General features: G+C 35.5%; 1 protein-coding gene across 1 annotated transcript in view; it reads right to left on the reverse strand.

Moving 5' to 3' along the window:
- The window catches only part of DDX27 (DEAD-box helicase 27), a 409290-nt gene that overhangs the window by 219956 nt on the left and 162693 nt on the right, over positions 1-26641 (reverse strand). Inside the window, exons 2-3 of the mRNA XM_044090130.1 lie at positions 16633-16779; positions 1018-1077 (exon numbers count right to left, since the gene is read on the reverse strand). Of these exons, the coding sequence (XP_043946065.1) occupies positions 1018-1077; positions 16633-16779 (207 nt within the window). The remainder of the gene's footprint in view (positions 1-1017; positions 1078-16632; positions 16780-26641) is intronic.

Below are 26641 nucleotides of genomic sequence, written 5' to 3' on the forward strand. Positions count from 1 at the left end.
AACATGTGGGAGAAACACACAAGTGTAGGTTTTGTAAAACCGAATTGGAAACAGTCGCACACCTCGTTGCTGGTTGTGACATACTAATGGCAGAAGGACTGTATACTGAAAGACATAATAATGTGGCAGGACTATTGCACTGGAGTTTGTGCAAACATTATGGTACTGAAGTGGCTGAAAAACAATGGAAACATAAGGCACAAAGAATCACAGAAAATGATGAAGTTTACATCACATGGGATCACCCATTACCAGCAGTTCAAAAGACAGATGCTAGAAAACCAGATCTAGTGGTCCACGAAAAGACAAAAGTAGCACTGATCATTGAAATTGCCACACCCAATGACTACAGTGTCTTGTGTACAGAGAGACACAAAGTCATAAAATATCAGGATCTCCAGTCAGAAACGAGAGCAATGTGGAAAGAAAGATACCCAGACCGTTCCAATATTAGTAGGAACAACGGGTCTTATAAAAAAGAATAATTATATTTAGATATGTTACCAATACATGTAACCCCATATGGATTGCAGAAAGGATCATTACTGGGCACAATGCGGGTGCTGCGAAGAGCACTTTTGGCTGACATCAAAGATTGAAACAATACTAATTTCATGAACTTTAATCGTACTTTGACTTAGGAATGGGTCCATTCCTGTCAAGGGTATTGGAAACTCAAAAGGTTTGGAGAAATTAAGGGAGATACCACTACAGCTTTAGAAATCACTTGAGTTCTGAAGCAGAACAGAAAAAATATTGCCAGAAGATATACAGAGGTGTATACATTACGAATACATACCAGTTTTTAGTATTCACTGATGAAAATACTTTTGCAAATTACATTCATTTCATGCAGAAGGTACATTAGTTTTTTTCATTCATATACAGTCTTGCATTTCAAGAACATGCAGTCCTGCTATACAAATCACTCCATTTATACAAAACTAGGAAGTAAATAAAGCAACCAGTTTAATGCTTTTAACCTACAAAATTGTCCCATTTAAGAACCTTGCTTACCTCACTTTTTCGCTTCTTCCTCACTTTTTCAATCTTTTCATCCAGAGTTGTGGGTGGTTTCTGTAGGCAAATGAAGAGAAGTATTTAAACAGGCGATAAAGGAGTTAACAAATAGGATAAACCATTACATCATTATTTAATTTCATCCACCTCATTTTTAAACAAGCAAATCCCAATGTTCAATTGCTCCTTTTCCAAAGGAGGATAAGAGAAAAGAATTTCCACAGAAAAATACAGATGGCAGAAAGGAAAGGATTCTGAAGGGCAGATTGGTGGAGCTGCGGCAAATCCATTTTCTTACAGACAGATAATGGCTTGATGTTACACAGCACAGGCATTATGATCATCAGCTGGACTTTTTTTTCACACTGCATCTCACAGGACAGTGACTGGAAACTCAAAGAATATAGGTCTGGGGTACAAAATACTGGGATGGATAGCAAACTGATTGCACTGACAAGAAGCAATCTGGTATGCATGTTGGTGGAGGAGTGCTGCAGACAAAATCTAGTTAGCTGCTGAGTAATGCAAGATTAACTGACAATACTGCTGATGTTTAGAATACGTGCTACATACCACGGTGAACCACACTGAGGTAGGGCAGGAACCTCAGCCAGTATATGGATGATGTTAAGACTGACAAAGTGTTCCAGTGACAGAAGGCCCAGACTCCAATAAGATCTGCCTGCAGCATGGGAAGGCAGTTGGAAAATGGAATTTACTGCGCATAAAAAGGGGGAGGGGCAAGGTTATTCACTACAGCTGTTTTGGAATGATCAAACAAAAACATATATGCTTAGAAAGGTGGCCATATGGGGTGTGGCCAAGATGAGCACAGAGTAGCAGCTTTTCTTATCAGCTCTGCCTTTACAGAACTTTATTGACAGGAAATATTGATATAAACTTCCCTAATAATAGTTTTTTTTATTTTAATTAATTCTTTAAAATATATATTAGGGTAGTATATAAAAAATTTCAAGTAGATTTTAAGTTTTCCTGTCAAAGTTACACTTGGAAGTACTACAGTAAAATAACAGGATGAGCTTCACTAAATCTTCTCATCAAGAGACAACTACAAAAAAAGAACTACAGTCATTACTAACTATTATTCAGGAACTAAGTGTCAAGATAGACAAAATGGATATAAAAACTGACAATTTCAAAAGAAAAGTGCTCTCACCAAATGGACATTCTACATGAAGATTTATTGCAACAGAGGAAGCAGATTTCAGGAATGGAAACTGCATTAAGTGTTATGGATAACCGACTTCAGGAGAGTGAACATAATGTTGAGTTCCTGTTAAAGCAAAATTCTCTTCTTCAGACAAAGGTTGATGACCTTGAGAACAGGTCCCGTAGGAATAATGTGAGAATTTTTGGCTTACCGGATAACAGAGGGAAATAATATGGAAAAATGTTTATCTTCCTGGTTGCCTGAAGTACTTGAACTGCCGGAGGCACTTTCATATGGTATTGAAAGAGCCCATAGATCAATGGTGACATCTAAAAACACCAAGAGTAATTATACTAAATCTGTTGTTGTAAAGTTTCTATCAGCCCATGATAAGGAAATGGTACTAAAGACTGCGTGGGCAAAATCCCCAATCAAACTGAAGGACAATATTATACGCTTTGATAATGACTATTCTTCTTCAGTATTATCAAAAAGGAAAATTTTCTTGCCTTTAGTCAGAGAACTAAAAAAGAATAAAATAAAAACCCATTTGCTTTTTCCTGCAAGACTGAAAATATTTTATCAAGATGGTTTTAAAATTTTTGACGACCTAGACAATGCAATAACATATAAAATCTAATAACATACTGGAAAAAGTAGATGAAATGGAGTGGGCCAGTCCTAGTCTTAAAAGGAATGCTGAGAACAACACTTGGAAAACATTTGACCCTAAAAAAAAAATCAAAAGATGAATCATAACAAGTACATATTTGCACTTGATTCACTCAGTTGGGGAAATGAAACTGGACATCCAGGTGAGCTTTTGGTATTATATTTAATATAATGTAAATTGGTTAACTAAATAGTTGTCTATTTTGTTTTGTAGAATAGTCGTTTGTTGTTTTTTTTTTTTTCATTTGTACTATTTGTTTAAGATTAATTATCTTAATGTTTATTGGTTTGATTCCCATGGATGCAGTGATTCTCCTGTCTCGGATATCTATGCTTCCGGATTGTCTTGTAGTGGTGCTTATCACTAGGGGGCGTATTTGTTTATCTTGATTTTGGTTCTTATAGTGGTTGGAAAACTTTTATTTAGTTATAATTGCTGTATTTGTATTTTAGTTGATTTATGGTTAATTGTTTGATAAAGGAATCTTGTATGATGGCCTGATGTATAATTGCAGAATTGCTGTGCTAGTGATGGTACTTCTGACCCGGGATGTGAGTGGCAGTGTGGCTGGAGTAATGGTAAGGCTTTGTTATTGTTTCCGAGTTGTTGGTGTGTTTATTTGGAGGCTCTGGTTTGGTGCTTTAGCACTGTAGAGATTTGTGTGGTGTTGTTTGTGTTAATTGTATGTTTTAGTGCCTGTGTGCTTTGGTCAGAGATTAACAGGAGAGTCTGGTTGATAGTGTGATGAAGCTTTGCTTGATAGCTGTCACTGCTTCGTGTTGTGTATGCAAGGTTTTTTTTCTTTCTTTCTCATCTCTCTCGGTATAGAGGGAGTCTCGAGACATTGCCTTATATGTAGTTAAGTAATGTTTTACTTACTATTTCCTGCCGGAACTTTGAAAGCTTTATCTTCATGATGAGCTCGAGACTGTGATATCCATCGTGGCTGGAAAGCTCGGAGCTTTCTTAAAACGTCATCATGAAGGCGTCGGAAGTAAATTGATCTTCTGATCCTCACTGGGAAGCTACTGAATCAAATTTGTTTTCTCATACAGCATACAGAAAGAAGATATAACTAGATTACTACTTTCAACTTATTGTAAGACATTATATGCAATAATCTCTTAAATAAATAGGGATTATACTACGCATGTAGCCTAAATACTTTTTCTGATCATCATAGGTATTCTTGAGCCTTATGTATTTATAAACGAATATTATTCTCATAAAATATTTGCTTTATGTATGACAAGGGTGCTGATATCTGGATGAGAAATGCTAGTTGTGATGTGTGCATTTTTGGAAGATTTAATAACGCTACAAGCTGTTTATATACTTGCGTTATGTGTACATTTTTTATAACTATTGACTTGCTGAGAAAATATTCATGAAGCATTTATCAAAATGTTAAATGTATAGACATATATAATAGGTTATCTCAGTTATTTTATGAATGCATTTGTGTAACAGGCTGATAGGGATGTACAACATAGGCAGCAATAATATTGCAAGGACAGGTGCATTAAAATAGTTAGATCTGTTTATCATTAGAAAATGTGAAATTTTCATCTTTTGTTTTGTTAATGAAATAGCTTTTCAAAATTCAAAGATAGTATAAGCTATAATTGAATAATAAAAAGCTCATTGTATTTAAATAAGGCTTTTATATAGTATACAGGAGCTATTTAAGCACCTTGCTTCTTTGAACTAATATGACCTTTTCACTAGTTTTCAGTATGGTGATGGACCCTTTGAGGTAACTCAAATTAATGCAATGAATGGAAGATCAGACTTTTAAGGTTTACTAGTCACTCTTCTACGAGAGACTGCACCGGGGTGTTTGGTTATAAGAAAACTAGCAGGATGTTGTTGGTTTTACTTCTTGATGAGTAATCACTATATTTGGTTTCTGGCAAAGAAATGCAGTGTTCATTTCTTTCAGAACAATCAGTATGTTAGTTGATTATTGGTAAAATCACTTTTATTAGCATCTTATTTATTAGTTGCAAATGTTAGTGGTTATTGAAGGCCTTTAGGTGATTCATTTACAACTATGTCCCAGTTAGCTGATCACCTATGGCAGTACTATATATCACACTTCAGCCTTTATTAGCCATATTTCAGTAATAAAATAATGCTATAGTCTCTTTTTAAGGTTCTTATCAAATGTGATTACTTTAAAGCAGAAGAGTGAACTAATAGATCATGGTAGTTCTTAATAACCTAACTAATGTAAGAAAATTCTGTACTTTATTCCTAAGATGTAACTGTCATCAATTTACTAACTGACACAACATTATATCTATACATTTGGTTCATACAAAAACAATGTTTATGTTATTGATGAGAAGCCTTATTTTTATAGTTATGACTATAGACATTTAGGCAGGTGCTGATTGGATGCTTCTTTTGATAGGAGGTCGATTCGAGTGACTGATGTCATTCGAGTTAGGAGTTTTAAACTCCAGAGGGGTTCGGGTTGGTTATTTTGTTTCATGTTTAGGTTATAAATATTTTCTAATAACTTTTCAGACATTCATTTCTTATGTAGTAGGAAACAACCTTAATTTTAAGAATATGATATTCTTACACTATGTTTGTTCCAATGATCATAATAGTATTCCTATAGATATATTCTTGTGTATTTCTTAGATCAGTATGTTTATATTTACATCATTTAATTTTCAATGGCTACACTAAAAGGTATATCAGTTAACATTAATGGTTTAAATAATCCTAATAAAAGGAGGAATTTAACTAGATATCTTAAGTTACATAAATCCCAGTTAGTATTTTTACAAGAAACTCACTTAACAGAGGATATATTCAGACTTGAATCTAAAACATATAAGATTTTAGTAAGTTCTGAACATACTAAGAAAAAGACAGGAGTAGCTATCCTATGGAACAGCATAATGCCTTTTCCTAAAATAATAGATACATACAAGGATAATAAAGGAATGTTTTGTGCAGTCACCATAGAAATAAACAGTAAAATTTTCACATTGATTAACATATACTGGATCCCAGGGATAGGGATAAACACAGTGAAACAACATCTAGATCAAATTGTACTATTCTCTAAATGGAACATTATTTTGGCAGGAGATTTCAATTGTATTCTAGATTACAAAGACTTTAGTACTAATGGGAAGAGAAGAATATCTACATCATCTAAATTATTAAAAGACTTTTCAGATACTTATTTTTTGAAAGATATAAATTATTTTGCAGATACTACTACTTTGTTTTACACCTTTTTTTCTCATAGACATAACTCATACTCGAGGATAGATAGAGTTTTTATTTCTAATAATTTAACAGATTCCTTAAACAAATCAGCAGTGATTTCATGTCCTTTATCCGATCATAATTCTATATTTTTTGAAGTGGTAGTCGATCCAAATTTTAATATTCATATAAAAAGATCCCAGCTTATATCACAAAATTAAAAGATTTTAATGATTTCATTTCTACAGAAGTACAGAATTTTTTAGAACTTAACAATACTAATGATATATCAGAAATTTACATATGGGATGCCCTAAAAGCTTATCTATATGGTAGGATATTGAATTGGTACAACAAAAAAAGAAAGCTTGGGATAAACAGCTGCAAAATATACAATGTAAATTAGACACTTTAAAACTTAGTAATATGGGTGATAAAGATATATCAGATAAAAGAAAAGAAATATGTTAAATAATAAATATCTAGAAATATTAAAACATAAAACTATGATCAATATAGAAAAATTCAAGTTTATAAAATTCTCTTCTGACCCTAAATCCTTAAAAATTCTTGCTAATAAAACGAAAAGATTAAATAGATTTAATCATATTAATGAAATATTCTCCCCTAAAATGGAAAAATGGTGTCGGAAATTCATTATATATTAACTGAATTTAGAGAGTTTTTATAAACATCAACCAAACAACTACTGAAATCAACTCTAAAGAGGAAATAAAAACATTTATTAATAAATACACTAAAACAAGACTTTGAGGAACAAGGGATTTCTATTGATAAACAAATATCTTTCAAAGAACTTCAAACTCACATTACCAAATTAAAGCAAAATAAAGCACCAGATAATGACGGCATCATTCCTGAAATTTACAAATTACTACCTATAAATGCTCTAAAATTGCTTTATAAAGTATTTAATCTTGTTCAGGACAAAAACATAATTTCACCTTCTTGGAAATACACTTTTATTTCTCCTATTTTAAAATCTAACAAAGATCCCTCTAAGTGTACCTCCTATAGACCCATCTCCCTATTAAACACCGATTACAAATTATTTATGTCCATTTATGCAGAAAGGCTTAAAACACTTTTACCCAAATTAGTTGATAGTGATCAAACGGGGTTTATAATGAAGAGAACTTCATATGATAACATTAAAAGAATATTAACTTTGAGTCGGTGAAAAATCTTAAAACAAATTTAACCCTAGTTGTTTTGATATAAATTGTGCTTTTGACTCAGTTACATGGGAATATTTGTTCACTCTATTAAAGGAATTAAATTTCTCCAATAATTTTATCAATCTTATCACTCTGTTATATGAAGGTAGCCAAGCTTATGTTAAAATTGGCACTAGTATATCTCAAAATATACCAATAGTAAAAGGTACTAAGCAAGGGTGTCCTTTATCCCCTCTTTTATTTTCATTAGTTATGGAACCATGGGCAAATTTAATAAGACATGATACAGATATTGAAGGATACAAGTTAAACCCCACTATATCATCTACAATACAAACGTTTGCAGAAGACATATTGATTACTCTTGGGAGTAGAAGGGAATCTATACAAAAACTTTTTAAAAACATGGAATATTTTCAAATAAATTCTGGCCTTACTTTTAATAATAATAAAACACAAATTATTTTAACAGGTTCAAAAAATACAATATACCTGATGAATATAATGAATATATAGCTCAGTCTCAACAAATAGCATATTTAGGTATAATTATTACTAACAATATTAAAGATACCATTCAAATAAATTATAATAAAAGTCTATTACAAATAGAATATTTAATAAATAAATGGAACAAATTACCCTTTTCTATGGATGATAAACTTTTAATAATAAAGATGATCCTTCTCCCCAAAATCTTATATATAATTCAATCTTTATCTATACCTCCTTCTTACCAAATAATTAAAAAAATTAATTCAATGATCCAGAAATTTTTGTGGTTCCCAAATAAGCCAAGGATTGCATTAACATACCATATGTATAATTGGAATAATGTGGGTATAGCCTTACCAAATTTAGAAATTTATTCAATTTCATCAGTATTCAATACAATCTCTCATCTCATTGATGTGGAATATACTGCTAAGTGGAAAGAGTTTATAGAGGTATTGTCACAAAATACCAAAAATATAAACAGTTCCTATAAGCTAAATATAATCAATAATCCATTTATTTGGAGGTTAAAAGATTACATTTCTGAATTTTCTTCTCTGAGTTTTAACTAAGTATATAGTTTTTCTTTTAAAATCATTTAAAAATGTTATATTTAAATATAACATATATAAGGATTGGCTTTTTTTACTCTTCCCTACAGCCTACACACACAGATCTATTTTCTCTTCAGATTATACAAAAATGTCTATATTTCAGCAAAAGTATTTAACATTTTGGCACCAAATGATGATAAATCCAACAGTTTACTCTTGGAAGAGTATAAACTTGATTCTTGTTTATGGTTAGAGCTTCAAGAAGCTAGACAATATGTATTAAATAAATTGGATTCTATGTCTCCTATAATTAGGAAAAAAATTCCCAAGCTAATACAATATAGGATTTTATCAGTTTTGCATAAATCTCCTGCTAATAACAAGTTATCAAACATTTATAGGGCAATTAAATGTGATTTAGATACACATTCAGGTAATTATTGGAAATAAATTAATAATCGCCCTTCTAAGAAAGACAAATTTAATATTTTACAATCAGCAAGTACGACTACTTCTTCTTTAAAATGGAAATTATTCACATGGAGATTTTTAAATAGATCATTTATCACTCCTCATAATATAAGTATATTTTCTAAAAAGAATATAACATGTTGGAGATGTAATATTGAATTGAATGCTGACTGGTCTCATATGTTTTATAATTGCATATATTTAAGAAAATTTTGGGATGATTTCAATAATTTGTTGTAAACAATTTTTACTGATAATTTCTTTATATCTAAATCACTTGTTTTATTTAATACTCCTGTTCCTGATTGTGTAAAAGAGAATAAGTACCCTTTGGTTTGGTCTATACTATCTATAGCTAGAAAAACAATCACTAAGAATTGGAAATCTAGTACAGCACCTACATTTTTGGAATTTAAAAATATACTCCTTGAAACGTGTAATTTGGAAATGTTAACTATTAAATCTAGATCATCTAGGAATACTACATTATATAATTCATGGAATATCATCTATGAACTTCTAGAAAAATAGTTTATTAATTTATGTAAACAGATGATTTTTATTAATCCTACAGCTACATTAAGAAAATTTGTTTTTGCATGATGAACGTCTTTGTACATAGTTTAGTTACATTGGTTTATATATATTAGAAAGTTTGTTTTTTAATTTTTTTAACTTTAAAGAAAAAAATGTTATAATTTCATGGAAATATTTGTTCATTTTAATAATTATTTAATAAAATTCTTTGAAAAAAAGAAAAAAAAAAAAAAGAAAGTTGGCCATATGGATAATGGATGAGGAAAAGGATTAGTTATAAATCCTTCCTTAACCCCAGTGATGCCTCCAGGTGTTTCTGAAGTTATATTCTACTGACAACTATAGGCGTCTAGTACTGCTTATTTATATTTACATTATTTATTTTACATTTGTTGATCGGGTTGGTCCAGCTGAGCTGATGGCCCTTCTTCAGCGGAGGCCCTGGGAGAAAAACTCCACAAAAAAATTACAATAAAATTGGAAGTGAAATATTATTTACAAACAAACATTTTCAGGTTGGAACAGTAAAAGCATAAAAAAATTTGAGTTTAATTTGTCCTTACAGTTAAGATAGGTACAAGGACAGTATGCAGAGTTAATAATTACAGCCAGTTTGAGTTGGCGAGGATCTGACACGTAGTATATGTGTAGAAATATTTTAAGACTGAGTAAACACGTAATTATCTAAATAAGATGACTAACAGAGCTATCACATGACAGAAAAATACCAATGAGGGCAAACAGCAAGCTACATAAGATAGGGAGACAGGTTATGGAAGGTGATTAGAGTGGCATGACCAGCAACTTTTTAGATCGTCTTTCGTAGCTGATTTAAAGTCTTTGACATTAATAATTAATTCCAAAACCATGCTGCATACAAGCTATTGAAATATGTCATCTTAAAGTTTACAGAATGGACAATACAACTATTCTAATACTTGGTCTCTCTCTAGTTTCGTTAACTGTTTGTATGACCTGCTTAAACTCATATGAAAGCTCTCAGCTAGATGAACAAAATGCTGCTGACATTGTGAATGTAACCTGCGTGGTTGCAGAGATATTGCAAGCTGTTTACAAAATGTTTCAAAACTTAATAGTTTCTGTGTTTGCTGTGACTTACAAAATCCAGTTTAAGACCTGAAACCTAAAGAATCAACCACTATAAATATAGTTTCTGCTGAAGTGTTTGCCATTTACTCTCATCTAGTAACCACCTATGGTTCCAGAAATATGAACATTTGTTTGTAATGTAACAACATAATTTGATTTTATCAAAAGCTTAATTTCTGCCCACTGGAAGTTACACTGTAAATTTCAGGAGCCCCACTGGAGGGAATGAGTTAAAAACACACATATTATGTAAATATCTATGTACATAAAAGTATGGCAATATAATTTGTACGATGTATACAATGTGCAGCAAGTGGAACATATAAACACAGAGCAAGCCACCCATTATTGTTGAATGAGCTCAGAATGACAGAATATGAATTCAGATGTTGCATGTCCCAACAAATGAAGAAAAACATAAAAGAGTCACAATAAAAAGCCTTCCATATACAGAATTCAGAACAACCAGCAAACCAGGTTTTGTCCAACTTTGAGCCTCCTATACAGGCACGCACACACACAGCTACATATGGAAGTTGAACAGTTTGTCAATATGTACATTTCTTGACATGCGCACACACACACACACACACACACACACACACACACACACACACACACACACACCAAACTCACTACAACAAAGCACCTAAACATTGATCCACAAAGGATCATAAAAAAAAAAAAAAAACACAAACAGTATTTTTGCAAAGGGGCAAGCCCTCCTGCACCATGTTACTAATATATACCAGCTGGGGAAAGAGCATGGTCCTCAACCCCCAACGTACCACAATCTTACTCCAAAACCTGTTATTTTTCAATCAGCTGCACCTGCTAAAATACAGTCGATGAAACATACACATTGATGAAAGTACATGCACCTGTTTACACACACACACATAAATGTATATATACGGATCTATGTTGAATGACCGAATTTGCAGTTCAACTAAACCTACTTACCCGAGACCAGTTCTCCGAAAAGCCGATCATCCGAAACCACGGACTGCTAAAAACCTTTCCCTGTGAAAGGAACCACTTGGCCACCATGGTGAACTTTGCCCCGTCATCAGTGTAGTGCGATCTTGCAGTTGGTATATTTAAGTAAGGGGGGTGTGGGGGTCGAAGCCCCCCACTTGGGTGGGTTTAATTTTGCTCCGTTTAGGGTTTATTCCAGATTGCCAAGTGGTTCCAATGGATGAAGCAAAAAACAAAAAAAACTTGCACAACGCATAACTCGACCTGGCCAAAGCTTTTAGCACAATTCCTCTCTTAGGCATAGTAGAAAAGCTAAATAAACTGGGAATAAACCCCAATGTCACCCACTGGGTTGCCATCTGCTTCACAGATAGTCCGCACGTAATCATAATAGGGTAAGTTACCACCACAGAGAGACCAGTCACCAGTGGAGTCTGTGCTAGGACTTCTATTGGACATCTACTTTTCTGGAGTAAAATCCAAAACCAAAAGGCTCTGGCTGACTACGTTTGCAGATGACTGCAAGCTAGGAGCAGTCACTGAATCCCCAAATGATTTAGCCATCCTGTAGGAAGGTTTGTACCAAATAAACAACTGGTGCCAAAATCATGGACTGAAACCAAATACAAAAAAAAAAAAAGGTGTTAGTGTATCCTTTGGGACATCATCTACCTCAGGAGTTGACCCAGTTATTCTGGATATGGGAACTTATGTGGACAGTGGCATAACTTTTGACCAGCACGTGTCCATTGTTTTAAGAAAGTCCTTCTATACTGCACAGCTCATAAACAAAGGGATCATGTCTAGATCTAGGGATCTCATTGTCCCTCTTTACTCAGCAATCACTAGGCCATTCCAAACGTTCAGTGTTCTGAATGTTGGTAATGTGAAGTTTCACTCTTCCTGGTCTTGGTCTTTTAAATGTTGGTGATATGGCATTTCGGTCTACTGAAGTAGACCTATAAATAGAGATGTACATACATATATATATTATAAATAGATATACAAAGCAAAAGATAGATCACACAGACAAACTATACAGTAAAAACTGCAACCAAAACCCAACCAGGCTAGAGTTTTCACTGTACGATATCTTAAACCTCCTGTAATGGAGGCCCACGGGATATATGCAAAGAATCCTTAAGGACATCAAGTATTTCAGCTACATGGCCTCTGTGTGTCCATAACTTTTTCAGTCTTTATGACTGTATTCAGGCCAATAAAGCTAAACCTTACCAGCTGTGAACATGCATGTTGTTTCATCCTTTTTAATGACCTCATCAGCACAGCATAAGTGGATAGTGTGGCTATACTTCAGAAACACAGGCTCTTGTGTAGTATGCATGTGTGTGTATTTATAGATCCATATGTATTTATACACACAGTGTACATCACACACACACACACACACACACACACACACACACACACACACACACACACACACACAATTACAATCAAATGCGTTGAAGTGCAAAAATACACCACTTTCACTGATCACCATATGTTGAGGAGCACAATATACACAATTACTGAACAATCACCATACTGACTACAAACCAAATGAAAATGAATAAAAATGCTGTCTTTTTCAGATTTGTAAATACATTAAATTAAAACAAAAAAAAACCCAGCACGAGACACTTTGTACAAATTGTGATACTACTGAGAAAGTTTTTCATAAGGTAATGTGTAGGACTGGGGTTACGGGCAAGGTAGAGTTAGCAAACACAAGTAATGATTCCCTTCCTGCACTGCCTTACTCATGCAAGCTAACCTTAACCTTCCCCCTAACCAAAACCCTACACATTACCTTAAAAAAAAACTTTTCCCTACTACTACCACTACACAAAACACTGACACACATTTCCAAACATACCAAAGTCTTGGAATCAGATATCATGAACTTATTCTCATATTACTAGATTCATATCTGATTCAAAAACTGGCGATGCTGTGGAACAAACTCTCAATCTTATCAGACAGTAAAAGTTTATACTCATTCAAAAACAGCCAGTCTCTGATTGGGGAGATAAATGCATCATCTGGAGATTTTGGAGTCCGTGTTCCTTGACTGTTGTATGACAGCAATGAAACATAACTTATGAAGACAACAATATGATTACCCCCCTTACATAGCCCTATCTCAAATCCAAACAGGTAAACACTCATATGCACACACCTACCCCTAATACCCAAAACTAAAACTATCCCCTCACCTAGCCTTTACTCTAATCCTAATCCATAAGCACTCTCATGCACATTCTCACCGCCAGTACCAACCTAGTTGCATCTTTTTGGCAAAACTTTTACTGGACTACAAGGCTGTTAAATAAAATGTGCATTTGGTAAAAACACATCACAGTTCACTTTATCAACCACATGAACATTTAACAAAGTTAACTGCTACCACTGCTCTACGTAAAGAGAATAGTTGGAATGACACCTACATACATACATACAAATGTTTCAAGCATGGGCATTAAAGCCCTTCTAGCTTGCCAATATGCCAAAACACTTGTTCCCATAATAAATGTCCAGGCTGTTCTTAAAAATATCTAAACTAGTACTTGCTTTAATGTAATTTGGTAGTCTGTTCCAAGCATCAGCTACTCTGTCAGAGAACCAATTAGTACACTTCTCATTCCTATAGAATCTTCTACATAGGTTATCTGACGATTCTCTAGTACTTTTTGATAACCCCAAACATTCCCAGAGGTAGTTGTCCCTAAATGCCCTATATACCCGAATAAGATCTCCTCTTAAATATCTGTAAGAGACACTGTACAAGTTCAGATATTTTAGTCTTTGATAACTTAGATTTTCACATCCATGGATGCCCTTAGTATATTTCCTCTGTACTCTTTCCAGTTTATTCATGCTCGTTTTCCTGTATGGTTTCCATATTGTTATTCCATACTCAAGTTTGGGTCAAATCTAACAAACAATGACTTCATTATGTTTGATTTCCTAGACTTTATAAATCTTTTTATACAACTTATAGTTCTATAACTATCATTAGCCAATTGGTTGATATGATTAGAAAAACTCATAGTTGAATCTACCCACATACCCAGGTCCTTAAATGAGTCTACAGTTTCAATCACTGTGTGCTGTATTAAATATTCACCTTTTAGTTTATGTCTCCCAAATCTCATATGCTTAGTATTTGATGTATTTATCAACATATTATTCTCCTGTGCCCAAATGGGCAATTTAGTCAAATTATTTCGCAGACATGCCTTATTTGTAAAACTTGTAATCAGTTTACCCAATTTCAGTTCATCGGCATATAGACTGTAGAACACCTCAGATGAAAAAGTAAGGTCTGAAAGATACAATCTAAACAAGTAAGGGCCTAGTACAGAGCCCTGTGGGACACCTTGACTATAACCAAGGATTTCACCTGTCCAGTTGGTGTGTGATACTTGCCATGTCCTATGGGTAAGCCATGCAGCTATCCATCTTATCAACAGTGCATCAATACCTAGTTGTACTAATTTATCAGTTTTGTGCATGACCCTGTCAAATGCTGAAGTTAAATCTATAAAAATCAAATCACAGCACAATTTTTTATTCATTATTATATTATATTGTTATAGAACATCATGTTACAGGTGGTAATAGATCTATTTTCAACATATGCATGCTGATATAGGGTTTCTAGTCCCAACCTATCCAGTTCTGACAATAACTTATCCAATATTACCATCTACATTATTTTTCCACAACATGAAAGTAGACTTAAGGGTCTATATGATTCTGGGTTTGTCCTACTCCCCTTTCCCTTAAAGACAGGTTTAATAAGTGCATGTCTCCAATCTTGAGGAATCTCCCCATATTTATATGACCTAGTTAATAATAGATGTAATGGCAGCGTAAGTTCTTGCTTAAGTGTTTTCAGGTCATTGTTACTTATTCCGTCTCCTCCCTGCGCTTTGTTTGGATCCAGTTTGCACAGTTCTTTTTCAATATAATCTAATTTGATTCCAGTATCTGGGGTTACCCTGGATGTCACTAGGACAAGTTACAACACCTTTTGTGGAGCCAAACTGTTTTGCATAAGACTTTGTAAACATATCTATAATCTGTTGTGTCTGAGAATAAATTTTAGAATCTGCACACAGTTTATCAATTTGTGTATCTTTACTCCTTCCACATCTTATGTATCTATAAAAAGGTTAATATAGTTTTTAAAAACAAGTTGAACATTAAAAAAACAGCTACGTTACAGGAATATATTTGACAGGGATAATGCATTTAACTTAAATAAAGAAAATATTTGGTACCTTTCCTTGTATTAGTTGCAGTTACTGTCAGTTTATTGACAACATATCCTTCTTTAAGCATCCAGTAATTTTTAAAGTGTATTATTTTCAACATGCTGTTAATTGTGTGTCTATTAAGTTGGTTTACATTGCAACTTGCAAGAAGTGCTTACCCTTTTAACTTAGTAAGAGAAATAGACTCTGAAGAAAGAATCTCATAACATTTATATGATGTTAGGAAAGGCAATGCCACAAAGGCCCTAGCTAAGCATGTTTCTGAAAGAGGAGAGACACACAAGTTTAAATTTAGTGTGTTGCAGATTGTCACTACTAATATACAAAGGAGTGATGTTATTACCTTAAGTGAATATTGTGAATATAAATGGATACTGCGACTGAATGCATTGCTTGAACCAGGACTAAATGAGTCTTGTTCTTCAAAACCTGTGCTGAAGCTACATGGATTACATCATTTAGTGGTTAATTTGGTTAATTGTTATTTAAATTTCTATAGTTTGGGACATATTTTTAAACCTGATGAAGCATTTTTGAATGTGAAAGCATGTGTGTTATTATAACTTTATAAGCCATGTTTTTACTGTTTATTTTATTGGTTTTATTTAGTGAAACAGTTATTTCTCTGGGATTACTGATAACTTTGTTTGCTTTCAATGTAAAAATAAAACAGTATAACAGAGAACAGTAACAACTTCAACAAATTACTTTTAACCGTTAGCAAAACATCACAACTCCATACTGATTTTGTTACATTCTTCTTTCTTTCATCATTACCATAAGCAAAGTGCACTTCATTGTAAGCAGTACCCATGTTTCTGGGGGTGGGCTGGGGGCTTAAGAAATGGCACATGTTTCATACAGAATATCCAGCTGGCCTTGAGATCACTGATGCCCAGTGTGCACTCACCTTCTTTTTAAGCTGTTTCATTACATCCGCCATAGCCCAGTCACTGCTGTAATCTGCATCCTTCTCGGCAAAGACGAAGTCAACACTGAACTCTGCACTGCGGCCTTTCAGAAGCTTCTTCTTTTTCCCAAGCAAGATTGGCTGCTCCTTAAAATGCAAAACAATTAAAAAAGGAATCCACTAATTATCAGAATGCATTACTGGAGTGCTCTCTTTAAAAATGTGTACAAGAAAAGTAAACAACATTTCTTAGCATAACCAAATGAAGGGGCGGAGTACACACACCAAACATAGCCTTTTCAAATAAAACTAACAGCTTGAGACAATAAGAAGCTTACTTTGCTGGTACACGAGTTTTATATATTATGCACATGTTCAATTACAAAAGGGTTCAAAGCTTTCCCTAGCCAACAGCTCTAATTTTACTACAAAAAGCTATCAAGGCTTGGCATGTTATAAAGGGTGAGGGCTTTTATTCACTGCTATAATCCACACTTTCCTGATGCCCTACCTCCTGCATGCCTCCCATGTACTAACAATAACTAACCTTCTCATAACCACCACAGCCAAACTTGAGTTAGCCTATAAGAAGATTATACACTTGGCAATTGATATACTTTCCCAGTAATCCCCATGGAGAAGTCTTAAGCAAGCTTACGTGACCAGAACTACCTTATTCTTTGAATTTGATCCATCTTATGCCTCTCAAGTATCACAATATTGTGGCAAGATCCACTCCTGGTATACCACCCAAAGGGCTACAGCTCCAGAGCTGTGTTACAAGCACAAGTCAAGCCACTAGTCAGCAAGCATGAAGGCTCAACCTACAGAAGTTAAATTGGCAGACTTTGGAAAAAAAATCCCTCCTAACATACATAAACTTGTTTTAAAACTAGACTTCAAATTGACCATTAAGACTCCCCAAGCCACCTGCTGGTATTGTAATTGTTGAATTCCCATGTCAGCTATAAAAATCTCCAGTCTCTCTCTCTCCCATAACCTCTAATTCATGGTCTTATCCACTTTCATATATTCATTGAAATTCTACTCATTCATACCCATACACACGCACAAACATATGCACACATTCTTGCCAATGTATTTCCTTAATTCTATTCTCCCCACCGTCCTATGGTAAACACCCCACTTTTCTACCACACTCCCAATCTGTAACCTCTGAGCATTAAAATCACAGCAGAGGGTCAAGAAAGAGAAGCATTGTCTTATTTCTCACAAAAGAAGGTCTTAATACAATAGAATCTATAGAACTAATCATGGGGATCTTGGTTTTGTTTGGTTTACTTCCTAAGTTATATACCCATAAACAGGCCTTTAGCAAGGCTACATCTGAGGGCTTAAACCACAGCAGTTGAGATGTACTCCCAATATCCTTTACTTGTGGTCTTCTCTTTCCCCTGCTCGTTCTTTCCATAAGGTTCATTAAATACTTCATTACTAAGTGCTTATGCCTTGCTTTGGTACAGCAAACTGCATAAAGCAAACAGCAGCACCATAACTACAACCACCATGTTTTGTAATAGATCTCTAACCTCCCCTTCTCACTATCATGTTTTTTTTCAATATGCATACATTTACCAAGTTGATATATATGCTGTACAAAACATTCATGCACCGATGTCAAGAATGTATAAAATTGTGGAGGGGGCATGGCCAAGACGGCTAAATTCGAGCAGCAACTGGTGAAACCTCTGTGACTGAAAACTTTTCCTTGACAGAAAATGTAATCAAAAAATTAAAATTTGAAGATATTTATTTATTTTACATTTGTTTACCGGGAAAGTCCGACTGGACACATGTCTATTTTCAGCGGAGGCCCGGGGAGAAAAGCTTCACAATACAATAAAGTACATGAGAGAAGAAAAAAAAAAATAGAGCATACATATAGCAAACATACACAATATGTTAGATATTAACAATTCTTATAGTAGACCATCATTGTGGTACATAATAACTTAAAACAGTGTATTATTTTTATAGATACAAGTTTTGTCAAGTAAATATCAATGGGTTCACAAGCTTTCAGGGGAACTGTTTATACTTGGCTATACACAGAAACATTCTCTTAGTTTGGGTTAGCCTGGTGAGTGGCATGAACATAGCCAGTCATGTAAATAGTGGGTTTTCAGGGGTTTTTTGAAATGAATAAAGGATGTGGTAGAAGTTATTTGGGTTGGTAGTGTGTTCCAGGATTTAGCAATAATGCTAGCAAAGAGGGATTTACCAGCATCATTTCTATGTTGGATGACAGTTATGAGGTTCTGGTTACTAGATCTTAAGGCTCTAGAGGGAGTGTGCGGCTGAATTAGATGCTGAAGTGCTGGGGTTTTCTCAGGAAGTTAGTACAGTTTGTGTGTTATAGAGAGTTGATTGAGTAGAAGTATATGAGGCAACTCAAGCCAGTTAAGCTGCTTAAGGGATAGACAGTAGTGACACTTATCCTATATATGAGGCTTCAGTAGCAAACTTAGCAACCTTGTTGTAGCAAGATTCCATTTTATTTAGATGGGTTTGGCGGAGATTAGTCAAGATGGGAGCGGCATAGAGGAGGGTGGATAGAAGATGAGTCCTTGCAATGGTTACTTTGGTGTGTTTAGTCATAAACTGTTTGTTCCTGTAGTCCAAGTTTTTTTACAACTCTCTTGATGGTTTGTGCTATGTGGATATCGAACCTCAGGTTATTGTCTACTTCTACACCTAACAGTTTAATGTGTGTGGTTGGACTAATTTGAATGTTTTCTTTAGAGTTGATGGTGAAATAACTATTTAGGGGAGGAGATCTGCCTGGGCTGAAAAGAATTTGTTTTTTATTTGGGTTTAAGAAGTTGTTTAATGTTAGTGAACCACGTTTCGGCTAGGGTGAAGTTATTTTGGGTTAGGGTTTGTAGTTTACTTAGGGTGGGGGCAGCACATATACGGGTGGTGTCATCTGCGTATTGTACTACTGAGGCAGTGGGTGAGAATGAAGGGATCTTGTTAGTAAATAAAGAGAGCAGCAAAGGGCCAAGGATGGATCCTTGAGGGACTCCTATGGTAACTGGTAACAGGGGGGGGGTCAGTTGTCCCTGCCATAGGACTGCTTGCTGATGGCCAGATAAAGTAGCTGTTGAACCATGACATAGAGGGGGAACTTATATTTAGGGTAGATAGAGTTTCAAGAAGCATACTGTGATTTACCATGTCAAAGGCTTTTGATAAGTCTAAGAATATGGAAGAAACAAATAAACCCTTGTTTCTATGGTGGTTAACTATATTGGTGAATGACAGTAATGCTGTGGTGGTGCTACAGGAAGGTCTAAAGTCATGCTGGGATATGGAGAGTAGGTTGTTATTTTGGAGGTACTGCATTAGTTGATTATGAACTCTCTAATATTTTGGATAAAGGTGCTAGGATTGTTATTGGGTGACAGTTGGCGAGCTCTAAGGAGTTATCTCCTTTGTGCAGTGGAATAATATGTGATGTTTTCCATGAGGTGGGAACTTTGCATTCTAATAGATATCTATTTATGAGAATAGAGACAGGATAGGCTATAGCTTCAGCTGATATCTGAAGGAAGTCTGCTGGTAGCATATCAGCTGCTACAGCGGTTGGTTTAAGTTTCCTAAGGAGTTTAGAAATTGTCTTGGTGGACACGGAGTGAAGGTTACTCATTACAAGTCAGATTAAAGAATTACAGCTTCAAGTTCTTCAAAAGCAATAGTTTTTCTGTCAAAATTTCAACTGTTTGCTTAAGACAGAAGAGACTTCAACATGAGTCACTTAAGAAGTAGTACTCAGGACTCTTGTGTTAAAGACATTCAGTCACCATTTTTCTAGTATACAGCATATACTACTTCAAATAGGCAGATTGGATACAAAACTAGAATGTTTCAAAGAAAAAAACAGAAAGAGGATGGTACATTTTGAAGTCATTATGAAACAAAAAAAGGGCACAAATCAGCAGCATGATCATGAGAGCAGAATAACCCAAAGGGAGTCTCAGACAATCTTTAAAAACAAAATAAATGGGTAATAAAAAACTTAATGATTTAGAAAATAAACTAAGATGAAATAACATTATTTATGGTATACCTGAAAAGTATGGGGAGACAGTATAATAAACTTCTTAAAGGGCCACTATTGGGGAAAAAAATAAAAATAACTTTTTTTTTCATCTCTTCTTGAATTTCTACAGATTGCTAACCTGTATTCATCAGAAAGTAGTAGTCACTACTAATTTTCTTGTGTATGTAACCTCAATGTCCTCCTAGGGGCAGACATTCTGATCAGAGTTTACTTTCTTCTAAAGCTAAATCTTCTCCATCGTGCACTGTGATGGGACAGTTGTTGAGATTATAACGCTGGCTGGACTCTCACATCTCAGTTCCATTCACTTAGAATGGAAGAACAGAAAAGCAGTGCTAATTTTGAGAGGCGCCTCTATACTAGTATCACTTAGTGTTCTGCAGTGCCTCTTACAAATGTTTTTCCTACTAATGTGTTGCACACACTATGAAAAAAAGCATCCAGAAATATCAACTCATTGCGGAGATAAAATACTTTTTCGGGAGATACTTATTTTGTGTGCTTCAGTTCCTTCTCGTTACTCCTCCCATTTTACCTCCCTCAGGAAGCAACAGTATCATATTTCCTGGTCTGCAAGACTTATTTAGTCACCTACACATGGCAACAGACAGACAGAAACGTCTGTGTGGTGTGCCACTTAAGTGTTACCTCATCTCTCTCTCCTTATTCATATATACTTTCTCAGTAAATAAGGTTACAGAATGCTTGTAACAATCCTTAACATGCAGGAGTCTATTTATTTTATTTATTTATTTATTTTACATTTGTTGACCGGGCTAGTCTAACTGGATACATGTCCATTTTCAGTAGAGGCCCGGGGAGAAAAGCTCCATAGAGGGTAGTTATGACAAAAAACAACAAGAGATCAGAATACAAAGTATTACATTCAAAGTCTAATGAGCAAATAGAAGGGTTATACAAATAATTTAGAGAGGTAAAACATTCTTAGGTAGTTGGAGTCTCCTAACTACAAATGAAGACCCTTGCATTTTGGATTGGGTGGAAATTAGGTAGTAGTGGGCTGTTTGCTATTAATCAGGATTAGAACATGGGCAAGTATCAAGTCTAAGTATCTTACCGTAGTATCCAACACCCCTGTCTCTCCTCTGCCCATCTAACCTACACTCTCCCACTACTTCCTTTCACACCCCTTCTTCCTTGTCTAATCTTCCACCTGCACTGTCTGCTAACAGTTTCCTTTGATCTGTTATTTTCCCTGATCCAAACCTCCCTTCTCTCATCTTTCCTCTTCAGTATTTTTTTCCTATTTCTCTCCATATTACTCAATGGTAATTTACTATAAACACATGCTATTCTGCTGATTTTTCAGACTATCTTTCTCACCTGCTACTGTCTCTCCTCTTATCTCTCACCAGTTCATACCATGTTTATTACCACAAACCCCCTCTATATACCTCTGATCGTATATCTTATGTTTATTCTATGCTGGTTTACTGAGTCCATCCTAGATGTGCATTTCCTTTTCAAAATGTTTTGCCTCATAAAAGTTCTTTTTGGTTTCTCTACCATTGCAAATACTGTATAGGTGTTTTTGAAACTTTTTGTGTACTCCTGAATGTATAATTCTTTTTTATGTGCATGTAATCTGAAATGTATTTTTAAGTTTTTGTATCTGTTGTATAATTTTATCTCACTGTGGAGCTTTTCTCCCTGGGTCTCTGCTGAAAATGAGCCACTAGCTCAGCCAGACAAACCTGGTCAACAAATGTAAAATAAATTAATTAAATAAAAATTACAGAAACTGTGCTCTGCTCTGTTTATTAAAATTCATACTAGCTACTGCTAACTGTTGATATGTCTGCAAGCAAATGTTCTTATCATTCACCAAACAAAAGTCTTATTTCAGATAATCTTGTTACCACTCAGGCCACTGATGTTACTTCCACTTATCCTTACTGTTGCTATAGCATGCACAGTCAGTTAAATTTCCATTGCACGTTTTCTGATGTCGCTCAATGTATTTCCCTGTAAGCACAATGCAATGTATACTATCACTGCCCCTAGCAACGTGTACACTTTTCTGTCCGAGTTAATGTCAGTACTACTTTCCAGTCTACACTGCTACATCCTTTTCTATTCACGCCTACCCAAGAATTTTGACTGTTCCTTGAGAAATAAAAAAAAAAATGACAGTCATAAGCTTTGTGGTTTATACCATAGATATTTTTAAGCAATCTGCAGATGACCTAGCAACTGTTTCAGTGGATCCTGTTGCAATTCTATTAACTTCTTCCTCAATGATTATCATGATTATTCTAAAATGCTCATAATTCTCCCACTCAAAGCTGTGCTCAATTATAAATTTTGGTTAGTTACTATTTGTAAGTCAGCACAGTGGCCAATTCAGTTGTCAAGCTGTAACCACACACCTGTAGCAATAAAAACACACTGCTGACATCACCTGGCAAACACATAGGTATCGGGTAGGTGTCTCTGTCCCTGTGTTCCACACTTCTCTGTTCTTTTCAGTTACACCAATTACTGCATGTGAGCGCGTGCGCGCACACACACACACACACACACACACACACTATAATGTACCACCCAAAATTAACTATTACGCATATCTGTACAATCACAATTGTAATGTCCATTATCTGAGCCAAGCACACCAACCCCAGTGCACCATTAACCATGCAAATGAATAATATCCCACACATAACATTGAAAGTGCCCAAACAAGTATAACAGAACACATACGTCACATGCTGAATACAACTGATACAGTACACTCGTGAGTAAATATATACATGCACTTTCTGAAGCATACACTACATTCCCACAGTCCCTTCCCACATACATCACCACAATCCTCCATATCGTAAAGGTGAAAAGATATGCCATCTAGAGAGTGAAATACTATCAGGATGACATTATCAAACAAGTGATAGACTAGACATAATGAAGGTAAGTTGAAACACTTGTCTCCATAACACTTTTTATCTACCAAACATACCCACAAGCAGTCAGGCATACACGCAGTATGCCAGGTAACCATGGGCCTTTGCCCACCTCTCTACAAAGACAATGTTTCAACTGCTAAAGGGGGCCACAGTGGTTTCAACCCTGCTACACTGACATCAGAAGCTCCTCTATTGTGGTAGGTGTCATTCAGTCTCTGATCCATCACTGTCTGTTACACTATCCAAAAATAAAAACACACAAACACACACATACATACCTACATATATATACTTTGTACTGGTGAACCATGAAAATTCTTCTGCGTCTCCAAAGCTCAATGATGCAGCACATATGGGAGACACAACTGCTGAGGATCTCAGTGTAGAGCATCCAACAGCTGCTGCAGGAAACCCACTGGACTGATGCCAGAAGTCCTCCTCTTCTCCATCAGTCTCGGTTTTGCCCCCCACACACACACACACACAATGTACTGGTGAACCACTGTGCTTTGCCCTCCTCTCCATAAAGCAATGGTGCAACAGCTCTAGGAGACCACAGTTGCTAAGGATATCAGCTCAGGGCACCCAAAAGTTGCTGCAGCAAGCCCACTGTACTGACACCCGAAGCCTGCCCAACAGGCCAGGTGTCAACGCATCTCCGCTTCATTGTTCTGCATTACACCATCCTCAATAAATACACATAGACACAAAGACACAGACTCGCGCGTGCACAGACATGATGTACTAGTGAACCATAGCATTTTTCGCACCTACCCACAAAATGATGAAACAACTGCTTTGGCTTAACACAGCCAAGGGAGCCCGCAGGATTTTTTGCAGGGGGGGGGTGCAAACCCAAGCCCCACCCCATCTGCTGCCCCTGCCCACTCAGCCCTACCCCCCGCAGCCATTCCAGTGTCCCATTACTTGGCTATTTCTCCCCATTTGTCATAGACACTGTTCAAATCTCTGTGTGCATACTGTTTTATGCTTTACTTCTACAATGATTACAGATATCTGGATTTCATTTACAACTTTTATTTCAAATTTTATAGCACAAACACTGATAGACATTTACTAAACCTAAACAAAGCAATTGAAACCCACATTCAATGAACATGCATCTGGCCAGTGGCAGGGTAAGTTTACCTTTGGCCTGTTTCCAAACCATAGGCTCCTTGACCCATTTTTAGAACCATGCAAAAGTTCTTTGATTCACCTTCCTGACTGTATTAATTATACTACATAATAATTGAATTATATCCCTTGTATAATACAGCACCACTTGTTAGAGTGTGTTTTAAATTTATAGTTCTGAGCATTTTTCCTTTAAGCAATGAAACAAATCATATGAACCAATAATGACAACCTGCCCAATTCAGAACATTTCAACCATAAAGGGCCACTCAAACTTCTGTCATACAATCCACCAATATCAATCAATATGCAGAATCTCTGCAGAAGTACAAGTCATCTGAATAATTCCACATTAAAGATATCTGAAACCGATGAAGAGGTTGTTGCTAGAAAAAACTTTATTTCAGTGTTTCATTTACAAAGTCAGTGTCTGTTGCCCTTGAAGAATAAATTGCCTGTGCTACATTAAAATAAATGGTAAGTTGGTATATTGCAATAGGGAATGGGTGGCAGGCTGAAAAACAGGTTCATAGTTATTAGGTGTCTCATCCAAAGGAGGACATACTAAGAACTGCAGTACCATACCCCCCCCCCCCTTAAAATACAATGTACATGCTGTACAAATAGAACCTACAGTCCTTTGCATCAAGATGCAAGTATGCTACCTGCTGTGCTAACACTGCTTTAAAATTCTCTACCATAATAACGATACCATTTGCTAAACAAAACAGTTGCACATTTTAAGCAGACTTAGCATGAGCAGCAGTAACCTTTGTTTCCCTTGAAGCTCACAATTCCTTGAAAATAAATTCCACCTGCTAGGGCATTTCTCTCTCTGACACACACACACACACACACACACACACACACACACACACACACACACACACACACACACACACACACACACACACCTCAACTTCTTAGTGCAGGAAATACATAAATAGATTTTTTCAAAGTTACAACAACTGTAAACTCTGTGTGACCATGGTGTGTGTTTGTTTTAGACAGAAAGGTATAAAGGAAGTTACAACAACTGTAAACTCTGTGTGACCATGGTGTGTGTTTGTTTTTGACAGAAAGGTATAAAGGAAGTTACAACAACTGTAAACTCTGTGTGACCATGGTGTGTGTTTGTTTTAGACAGAAAAGTATAAAGGAACTCATGGCTATGTATATAGTTAAATCTCTGTACTGAAGTACTCCCTACCATGATGCTGCTTTAATAGTGTGTTTGCATTCAGAAACTTTTGCAGTTTTTATACTGAATTTTATAGCTACATGAATTGGAAAATAACCAATTTCCTTTTCAGAGCATAAGCTAAAAAGTCCACTCCTTACAAGCACTGCTTCCCCTGGAAAACATCTATATATGCATCACAGAGACCTAGTTCAAGACCGATGACAGCACTCCTTTAATGCAAATACCTGCCACAAGTTCAGGCCTATCACCCGAGATGAAAAGGTGATAGTGTCTACATATTCTTAAAGAACATTTCATCATCTCCAGACTTGCTAGGTGAGATAATGACGTGGAATTCCTCTGCATCCAACTTAGCATTAACAAAACTCCTTACTGTGTCATACCTAACTACAGGTCCCCTTCTATGTACCCCATCAGTCCATATCTCCTAACTAATATGGTGTCCCTATGCATTAAGCCAACACCATTATTCTAGGAGAAGTCAATCACATTTTCTTCCAAAATTGCCATTTTGAGGAAGGATTACTAGGGGAGAGCAACATTGAGCCAAAATTGGGGACAATTGAGAGGTTTGGATATTCCTAATTCTACAAAGCGATTTGCACATACCTCTCAACCTCTTAATGCAGGAAATCTGAACAAGGCCAAATATACTGGGGG

Source organism: Protopterus annectens, chromosome 12.part0 (assembly GCF_019279795.1).
Source record: "Protopterus annectens isolate FY-2018-M chromosome 12.part0, PAN1.0, whole genome shotgun sequence".
NCBI classification, from domain to species: Eukaryota; Metazoa; Chordata; order Ceratodontiformes; family Protopteridae; genus Protopterus; species Protopterus annectens.